The sequence below is a fragment of the Rattus norvegicus genome, chromosome 18, assembly GCF_021556685.1.
Source record: "Rattus norvegicus strain SHRSP/BbbUtx chromosome 18, alternate assembly SHRSP_T2T, whole genome shotgun sequence".
In the NCBI taxonomy this organism is placed as follows: Eukaryota; Metazoa; Chordata; class Mammalia; order Rodentia; family Muridae; genus Rattus; species Rattus norvegicus.
Window position 1 is genome coordinate 23,171,994 of NC_141551.1, and position 11,048 is coordinate 23,183,041.

The window sequence follows — 11,048 nt, forward strand, 5'->3', positions numbered from 1 at the left end:
TAAGAGGAGAAGTGGAGGGGGTGAGAGAAGGCTGTGTGAGGGGATATTGGGAGGAGAAAGAGGCTGTGACAGAGCATATTCCTGGACAGCCCAGACTACACAGAAAAACCTTGTGTCAAAAAAACAAGAAAAAAAAAAAAGAATTGGGCTTCTCACTTTTGGGTATGCATATCTTCCCCCCAGATGGCTGTCAAAAATCAGACAAAATTCCGAGTTCCAACATGAAAGATCTTGTATTCCCTAAGCTATGGGAGTGGTCTATCAGGAACAGATAAAAACTCAGAAAGCAAGAAAAAAGCATTTAGGACAGAGTCATCGGCAGGAAATGCCTGGTTGAGATCGTTTGGGCAAAAGCGGCAGTTTATTCGTGTCTTGCAAACATACAGTGCTGGCACAAAGGGACAGACAGCATCTCCCTTACACCATGCTTTCCTCCTGAACACTACTGAACTACAACAAGTCAGAACAAGTCATCACTGAATCACACAGTTCTTCAGACATGGCAACCTCCCTGTCCGGGTGGTTAGACTGGCTAAGCAGACAAAAAAGTTAATTTACATGTTTAATACAGTGCAGGAAATTTAGCAGAATTGGATATTCACGTTGATACTGTAATACACTATAAACAGTACAATTTTCAGAAGTAATGAGATCACATATCTCCCTGCCTGTTTCAATATTTTTCTTGCTTTTCTCCTTTCTTTGCGGTTCTCTTCTTTTCCCTTAAAACCAGCCATAAATAGTTTCAATCGACTTACACCGTCAAAACACTTTAAATCGTAAAACTATTTACAATTTTAAAAGTATTTGTTGTCAGATTTGTTCTCTTTTAAAAAAAAACAAAATCCTTTTCCAATAAACATCCTGTAAACTGGATCACCATCAACTTCCTGCCGCTCCGTAGGATACTTGGAAATGGTGCCTCTTGACATTAGAGCTCCGAGCTACACTACATCCCATGGCCTATGACATCAAATGTACACACATATGGAGGCGAGTGGCCTCCCCAACTCCACACGACCGCAGCTCACTCCATGATAGTCTCAGCCTGCTGAGTAGGCAGAGATGACAGATGACATTGTCACTGGATGACGATGAGTGTGGGGAAAGCGTAAAGTCTTTTGTACAAACAGAATGAGATATATCTCCTTATAGAAAGTCGGACTTTTGTTGTAGTCATAAAAAGCACGGACAAGTGGTTCAGAAATACATTTTCATTGAATTTACAAACACTGTGATATCAAACACATTCTCAAAAATGCCAAAGCACTGACACAAAACTTGACTCGAAGGTAAAATTTCCAGTAGACATTACCTCTAACTCGCATATTTAATAATTTGGCTGGACCTAAGTCACCCTCATGAGTCTCCAATGACTCAAATATAAAGACATCACCATTGAACTAAGTCTTCCCAGGAAATGCCAGAAATCTGCTTGCCTTGCACAAGTTTCGCAAGAATTTCAGAACTTAGCATTGGGGAGTGGCACGAGACACGATTCTTTAAGCTATCTTAAAAATAACAGCTCAGAACGAACTGGTCCCCAAAGACAGTTGGAGAACATACTGTCTGCCATTTTTACAGCCTAACTATATTTTGTGAATATTTGTAAATTCTGAAAGGCTTACTCTTTTCTTGTCTCAGTCTTTTACATAATGTGGTTGACTTCAACCTGACCATGAATTTCACAAGTTTTTCTTTTCTTTTCTTTCGTTCCTTTTTAAATAGCTTAGTTCTTCCTGGGAAAGAATAAGTTAAAAAACTTAGGTGGCCATGTCCACTGTGAGGGGGAAAGACAATCTTGAAAATACACTTGTACACTGATAGATTTTTATATAAAAAACAACTGTATTCCTAACTGAAATTCTAGCTTAGGTTTGTTTTTTTTCCCACTAAATAGTCTGACAACTTCACAAAGGTAAGTAGGAGTATCTTAGGCCACACTGAGGCTTCTGACAGGCAGTGAATAATTCAAGACCATGGTTCTTAGGTGAAGTTAAATTTTACATGACTCACATGGGATGGAACAAAAAAAATCTCATTTTAACCACAGTGTTCTTCAATTCAGCCCTTTAATAAATTAATTTCTCAACTTCTTTGCTGTCTTTATGAAATGAACCTAAGCTACCCCTTTTATGATGAGATTGTATCAAATAATTACAGTGGAAATGACAGCATACACTAATATATAAGACAATCATTTGTACATGACATAGTTAACTAAAAAACAGACTTGAGGACATTTTGGAAATATCTTTGGATTTAAATAAAACCTATCTCCCCAACCTGAAGAAACATGGATTAATTTTCATACAAAAAAGGTGTGGTTCCCACTTTTAACTCTTAACAATCACCTGATTTCCACTACCAAGGCAAAAAATGAAATCACCCACAACACACATCTGTGACTTGAGGTTAAGCTAGAATGCTCATAACAGGCTTGGTTGGCCCACTTAATACACACAGAGGGAAACAGTATCTTATGAAAACTTGGCCAACGCCTCTAATAAAAGAGGAAATTATCATAATACACATTTACAGCTATCTTCTGGTCTACTAATTTAATCCACTTCTAACCAAAACAAATAAATAGTAAAGTAGCTTGCTGGGCCACAAGCTTACAATCGCGTATAAGAAAGAAAATTGCTTCTCGCCTAGTAAAAACCTTTAAGTTGTAGCTGGTGGCCAGGAAGCTAACCATCACAGAGCATATGCCACTTAGCAATTTGTCTCCTGGGGAAGTCACAGATCTCCTTCCAGTGCCCCCCACCACTTCCTTCTGCTGTGGCACCCAGGACCAACCGCCCGATCACCTCATTTCGGGATCCCCTTTCAGAATCCAAAACTAAAAATTCAACACTTATTTCTTCAAGACTCTCACAAGGAATATCAAAGACAAACAGTTCGTTGAACACTGCGTTGGGAGTGCACTTTTTCACATGAGTCTTCTTTTTAGAGATTCTCTTCTTGGCATGGTACAGGTTCACTTTGACGTAGGGATCTGCAATGGTATACAACAAATGTTATGTTGGCAACAGTGAGCTGCAGGGCTGGCCTCCTTAGAGGACATGGCACCCCAGGACAATGGAAATGAGGATCTTACAACATAAACAAGTCTAAACAGATGGGAAGTGAGAATAAGTTTCACTCTCCTCTTTTAAATTAAATTGAAAATAATGAAGAATAGAAACCAGTCCTTGACTGATGTCAGGGAAGATAGAGGACGCTGCTCACTGCCTACTAATAATGAATTGCATAAACTGAGGGGAAGGCAAACCTTTCCCTGTCTGAGCTCTCTCACTTGGGGCTGTGGTAAGCCTGTCTCTGGGTGGGTGCTTGCTAAACAGGGATTTGGAAACCATACTGGTCAAATACCTGCCCTTTAGGTTTTCTGCAGGTGGTTACCAGAGTTGTTCTTTCCTGTAACACTCTTACGGAATCATGTGACTTTCTCTATCACGCAATTAACTGTTTTTGATTACTGTACATATGCTATGTATCTTCATGATCCCAAGTTTTAAGAACCCATCATCAATTTCTACAACCAAATAATAACAATACCACTATGTGATTCTTTATTAAAATGTATATTTCTAGTTTTCAAAATGCCCCTCAAGTATCATTGTGCCCAATTGCTCTAGTGCTTAAGAGATATAAAAGATAGTACACTAAGAAGCAGAAAGGAGACTATTTTAACTAAGATCATTTCAACCCATAACTTAGCTCGTTTTCTTATTACAGTCTACAACAAACGTTTCTATTTTTCAGATTTATTCAAAACTAAAATGTAATTCTTAAAGCACATACACTATTAGAAGAAAAGTAATGAGGTCATTAAAGATGCAGATGAGTAAACTCTGTGAAATGCAAAACTTCAACTCTTTCTGAGCAATACTAGGGCTTCATTTGTCCTCTTCATTTGTCTTTGCTTGAAATAGGTTAGACAGTTAAGAGACCGAACTCCAGTATTTCAGAAGCGTACTTACCTGAAAGTCCAGACACATCAGATTTCGGTAGGTGCCGCGCTTTTAAGACAACCACAGTGAGCGTGTTTGTAGTGGACTGATAACAGAGGGAGACCAGAAGTTCACCCCGTCCAGAAGACTTCTAACAAAGAGAAACACCGTGGACGTAGTTTTAATCTTCAGCTTTCGTACTCTCATCACAAAACATACAGCAACATAATAGCTTTGTTATTTTAATGCCATGTTCCCTTTTTTTTTTTTTTTTTAATTTTAACAGGCTAAGAAATCTCAGAAACTGCTTTTGTGCCGCTCCATAATGATTAAAACCATTGCCTGCCATCTTGTGGTTGTTTCAGGTACTGCAGAATGCTAAAATTTGCAAAGATTTGACCACACCCAGTACTTAACACATGTTTTGAAGGGTATTATATTATACTTTCCAGAGGGTTGGCTTTTTCTTTTTTTTCCCTTTTTTTGGCTTTTGATATTTAATGACACCTCTAATCTTCAAAGTCATAAAATACATAATCTTATCAACTAATATGTATAGGATCACATGGTTGATATTTTATTTTATTTTAAATTCTTGACTATTGGCTTTAGTGGCATTTGAACTCAAGCCAAGGAAAATTTATTCTGCATCTAACAATGATTCTGGACCAGGGACATGATACAGTTAGAATTCTTGTCCTTTCATAGTCACAGTCTCTTTCCATCCAAGGACAAAATAAATAAATTTAAATGCTTGAGAGAATTGACTGAAACTTTAAAATTTTGGTTTGAGGCAGTAACAGATGCTTTCATTGAAGGCTACTCATATTTAGTTTTATATGAAAGGCATTACCTAAGACAGCTAAGAATGTGACTCGTGCAAGCTTTAACTAAAACTAACAAAACAGTAACACGGGACTTGCTTATACTTGAGAACGGCTAAAAAAAAAAAAAAAAAAAAAAAAAACAGTCCAACAAAAAGAGCTAAAGCTGAAGAAAATCGCCAAAACCAAGCAGTTGTACAAAAAGGCAGACCAAGGAAAGCAAGAAACAGTCACTAAGCTCTTTGATCCTCATGGGCCCCAATCAGTCAGGTGCCTCAGACAAGCTGTGCACCTCTCTGGGCCTGAATTTCACTGCTGTCAGTACATACAAGACAGGAAAACGATTACAAAACGTTCTAAAGATATTTTTAACTCTAAAATATTGTGATTTTTAAAAAAGCATAAGTAATGTGGCTGTTGTTTTCTTAAGTTGTGGCAAGTCATTCTGAAACACCACGATTAGGGTCAGTGCAGTTTATATTTAAAGCAGGAAAGGATTTTCTTTGCTAAATTGATGTAATGTCATTTCCCAATTATCCAAGATCTTTCAAAGGAGTCCAAGTCAGATGGCAGGGTAACACACTTCCTGTATGCAGCAAATAAAAACGGACATCCGGAAGTCGGCAGGACAACCCCTAGTCTGAAAGCAATTTCATTAAAAGTGCATTTGAATACCACATCCTGAGAAAGAACTGGCTTAAGTCTTCATCTCAGTTTCAAATTCAGTTACTCTGAACCAAAACACCTCAATAACATATGCTAAGAGGCGCACAAGTGAATCTTAAAGTAGCAGTCTTTTTCAAAATACTTAAATGCCTTTTACACGAAAGAAGCATAACTGTCATGAAGTACGTTCTCTTACTTTTTTACCACAAAGACTGCTTGAGCGTTTCAGTTGTGGGTTAAACATCCTTTTGCCCTCTCTAGTCCCTTGGTCTCTGTTTACTATTGCCCACGGTAATTAAGGATAATGTGTGCCAACCCATGATTGGAATGAAAATACCATAGACATTTTTTAAAACCCTACATTAAACAGTCCTTGTAGATACCTAGATGCTTATGGAATTACCTTAGCATTTCTCTTGATGATCTCTCTGGTCATTAACATTTTCCCGTCTGACAATTCAATCCCTGAAAGAGGAACGAGGACTTCTCCAATGACATCATCTCTTGAGAACCTGTCAAAACTCAGGACGGTGAAGTGCAGGGACAGCTCTTGGATGTGGGGATAAGGGACCCCATAGAATGTGAAGGTTTCGTCAAACACGGGGTCCAGCGTCTTCCTCAGCACTCTGGTTTTCACTTTGTGCTTCTTCTCTGGTAAGATTGTCATCTTGATGTATGGGTCAGAGGTCATGGATTGTTCATCCATGGCTGGTAAGCCCTGGGCTTCCTTGATGTTCACCACAAATGCTTTCTTCTCGAAGTTGTACTCTAGAGACAAGAAGAGAGTGCCCAGCTTCTCTTGTTTCTCCTCTGAAGTGAGGGAAGTGCTGGACTTCAAGCTCTCAGGGGAGACGGCCTCCTTTTCCGTCTCCGGAAAGAGCTTTGGGGTGACATTTTCCAGATCAGAAGAGCTGCCAGCTTTGGGGTTGGTTTTGGGGAAATTGCCATTGAGGTCTCGCTTCTCGAGATCAAGGTGCAGGGAAAGGTTAGGCAAAGCTGCTTTACGCTTTGCTTCACTCTTGTCATCTCCTCCAAACTTCTTTTTGCTACTTAGGTTTTCTGGGTAGATATCAACTCCTTTAAGCACGTGCACAAACTTGTATGGAGGAGTCTTGTTGGACTTAGCGGATCTTCTCTGGCAGCAGATCCAGGCAAAGAGAGACACAGTGAAGACCAGGCCAAAAGCACTGAAGATGCCCACCACTGTGGGAATTTCATCTGAAAAACCAATTGACCAATGGCATACATTAAAGGATCAGAATTGAAGGGGGAGACTATAGGGAAAACGTAATAGACCTAGCCCCTGCTGAAAATTGGGAAGATTGAATTACTTCCCCACAGTTCTCGGCATGAGCAATAGTGACGTTTCCCACTAACTTGAGATCTAAACATAGCCCTATGTGACATGCATAAAAATACATTATGATTTGAAACACCTTCACTTCAGTAGATTCTCATAAATAAATGAAAGTGTATCTGGAATAAACGCAGGGTCATGTTTGATATTCTCACCCTGGCTTTGTTTAACTCAGGTTTACAATAATATGAGGAAGTATAATTGTTATATTTGGGGGCTTTCCAAAATCAATCATCAGTGTCACACGTACACACACACACACACACACACACACACACACACACACACACTCCCCTATATCTTTATTCACCCAGAATTCAGGCAGGAAACAAAAAAGAATACCTTAAAGACAGTAGTCCACACAACTAAAAACTGATGGGGAAAAAAGCATGGCCATTGGCTATTGTTATAAACTTATTAAAATGTCCATTCTAGTTGTAGGACATGATAAAAAAACATTTCTTAATAAGGTAAAAAGACAGTAAAATAACATCCATAGTATGGTAATGGCATGTAATTAATTTATAACATTACAATCCCCTTGTATATATGAACCTAAAATCCTTCAAGCACTGAATTACCCAAAGTTAATCTATGTGGGTTAAACAGAATAATGTGGTCATAATCATTCTCAAACTGTGAGTGTGGAGTGAGTATAGGTAATTTAGAGTTCAATTTTATCCTTGCATATTTCTATATGGCAAAGGGTAATAGAATTGAAATGCCATTGTTCTCTTAACTTAGAACAGATTAAGTCATTGGCATTCGGTGGCATGCCAACAGTGACTGTACATGAAGCACATATCATTTAACACGCAAGCACATGTTCAGTAGTTGTAACATTGCTTGTATGTCTGACACAGTGACACAACTAAGTGAGCCTTTAGCATAAAGTGAACAGAGCAGGTAAAGTGTAATGTACATTTACCTCTATTTTATCTGGGTTTTATTTTAAATAGAGAATACAAAGCATAAAAGTCCCAGCCCAAAAAGGGTTAATACTTTCTAAGACCAAGAAGAGGAATCTTTACATCTCTTCTCCGTCTCCTAAATAATCTTCTCATCTACTTCAGAATCCTAAAAGTGAACTCAAAGGAAGTCAGATGGAGACACAGTAAGAGAAGCATCTGAGGTTAAATATAAAATCTATAACTTAATTCTATGAATAAACTGAATCCTTGTAAAGATAAAGTGAAGCTTTGAACCTTCTAAATAGAAAAAAGTGAATGCTACCTAGAAGAAAGAAGAGGAGGAGGGAGAGGAGGAGGAGGAGGAGGGAGAGGAGGAGGAGGGAGAGGGGAAGAAGAGGAGGAGAAAGGAGAGGAGGAGGAGAGGAGGAAGAATATGAGAAAGAAGAGTGAGTTAATCAGCCAAACAGTATCAGCTTCTTTCCCTTCTATTCAAGTCTTTGTCACACACACACACACACACACACACACACACACACAATCTAATAACGCAGGGCAAGGCAACAAAAGCAAACTCTGGAACTAAGAAATTCGTCAGCCAATATAAGAACAATAAAAGCAGTTAAAGTCATTATTTCTAAGTAGACAGACAACTAAGGAAACATTCTCACAAGGGTAGTCTCTGAAAATACCCCACTGTGAGAAAATTTCTGACTTCAAATCAGTAACTGACTGTAAATATCACACACAAACACACACACACACACACACACACACACACACACAAATCCAAGATGAAAGACTGAGAAAATCATTTATGAATATTTTATTTTATCTAATATTCACAACACCCAAGATAGTATGGGCTCCTATTTTGCTAATGTAACTACTGGTACTGTATTTAGCTTTTGAGAGCACAGATTATGTCCTCACCACTCTTATTAGTCACAATTATCATACATTAGAGATACTCTCAATAATTTCTTCATCCTTTAACCTAAAAACACAGATAAAACCCTGATCTTTTCCCACTAGAATATAATTGGATCTAGACATGTCCATTGATTTTCTAAAAGGTATGTCTAATTTATTCACTGAGGCAGACAAGGAGATCATAGTCACAAAATTTTGGAATCTGAACAGGAAAAGCAATCCAGAAAGCAGCAGCTCTAAGCCAAGTTTTGAGCGGCTTTTACTTGTAACTGTACAGCGCTGGACTCCAGAAAGCTCAACCAGAGACAAGAAATAGGCCGAAGCCGGTTGTTGTAAAGTACCCAGAACTACAGTATCACGGAATTTTATCTGTCATTGGCAACATTCTTCAGGGATGCAGGAAAGCATAGCAGAGAAATTTATGACAGCGAAATAGAACACTCATCTCAAACCCTCAACATACAAGTTATTTTATGCCATATCAACTCTTACGTAACCAAACGCGTATGTAGCTTTTCCTAAAAGATTTACACACAAATAGGAACCATCCAGAAAATAAATAAAGCAGTATTCTAACAACAGATGTTCTTTTCTTTCCTCAGCTCTGGGTGCAGCTTACAGAGCCGCGTGAACATTCGGGAACTTCTGGAAGGTGAAATCACAGGGCAATGTTAAGGAAATACCAAGAGAAGGAAGTAAGCCACAATTAACCATCTGCTGTTCTCGTCTTCCCTTCAGATTAGCTACTTGAAAATATACATATTCAACATCCAGTAGAGAGCAAAGCACAGCACAGCCCCTGAGCCAAGCCACAGCCCCAAGTTCAGCAACTTGCTCACCGAATTCCACGCGGCTGGTGGTGATAGGAGCCATGTTTTCTGCGTGCTCTGTCCGAGGTGCTGAAAGAACTCCAGGCAGATTCACCTGGAAGGACCCTGAAACAAGGCTTCCAGGGGAAACACGGGGGATCCGGGGACCGGCAGCGGCAGCGGGAGGGGCTGGAGGAAGGTCCGCGCTCTCTATCAGCAATGTGCCACCCTGCCCTGTTCCTGTTGGCTCTTCTGAAAAGCTTGTCTCCGAGACTCCAGACGTGGCTGAAACCCGAATTGACGCAATCCTGACGCTACAGGGCTGAAATCAGCACCTGCCCTCCCCCTCCTCCCTCCAGCCGCTCCTCCTCGCCCTCCTTCTGGCACCCTCCCTCCTCTCTTGAGGATTCAGCGCACATTCACCAATTATTTTAACTGTTGGGCTACTAGATTTTAACCATGCTATTCTGTTAGACTCGGAGCCACACGGAGATGCGTCCGGAAATGTATCTTTGACAGTACTTAAGCCAAGATTCTCCTGATGATATACAGACATTAAAATAAACGGGTCCTACTTATCAGACTATCATAATTTATAAAAGGAATACAGAGTAAAGAGAAGGAAGTCTCCAAGTCAAATGACCCACTGTAAGACGAATTTCTTAAATTATTCTGTAAACTATTGCATGCATGTCATACTTATCACATTTGGAGGAAATCCACTACAAATTGTTATATTAAAAATAACCATGTACTTACTATCAGTTTATAGTCTATTTAGGGTGATGTCGTTGCTGCTTTCTGGCCTGTCAGCTATTTTCCTTTTAATATTTGACATCTGACCAGTTAACACTCTTGGGAATAGATGGAATTAATTCTAACTGTTTAAATTTATTCTCAGACATGACTTTAAATATTTGGACACTGCTGATATAGTAATATTTACAGTCAAATGTTCTGGCCTCTAATAGGTTTCTTCAAACAAATAACAAGAATTGGACCAAATCTGAAATAATATTGTTACCAGTTACTTTCAAAGGACTGCTATCTGGAATGAGGATCTGAAGAAAAAAAAATACGGTGTCGTATTTTGATTAATTTGAATCTTAAGGGTATTACTTTTTTTAAAACAAACACTTAGCAGATTTATAAAGAAGAAACATAGCTGTAATTTCCACCTCTCGTTTAATGTTTTACACATACACACACACACACACACACACACACACACACACACACACACACACACACCCCTTTGCTCTGGAATTCAATAAACAAGTGAAATTGAGTATGTGCTGTGATGTATGACGCTGAGGCATGAGGTTGTCTCAGAATACTACTGTACATGAGACAGATGTCTGCACAGTGGCAAACGGCTGCCCCAAGCGCCAGCAGTGTGTCTGGGAAGGCACTGGTTTCAGCCCTCTGCATCATGGAAAATTTTCTAAGTCAAAGCCTCTTTTCTTTCCTTTCTACCAGCTCCCACACACTTGGCACTGAAGTGTTTCTTTGAATAGACTTTTTTTAAACCTCACGTACTCATGCTATGAAAACACAGAAACTAAGTCATTGTGTGTCATGTTCCCATGGCAGTG

At 39.2% G+C, this 11,048-nt stretch overlaps 1 protein-coding gene across 1 annotated transcript; it reads right to left on the reverse strand.

Moving 5' to 3' along the window:
* Positions 1-333: 333 nt before the first annotated feature.
* Positions 334-9,755, reverse strand: Syt4 (synaptotagmin 4). The gene is given in 4 exon segments (NM_031693.2): positions 334-3,001; positions 3,987-4,107; positions 5,850-6,664; positions 9,484-9,755. Coding segments are annotated over 4 exon segments (1,278 nt in total). The 5' UTR covers positions 9,518-9,755; the 3' UTR covers positions 334-2,693.
* Between the last annotated feature and the right edge of the window lie 1,293 nt (positions 9,756-11,048).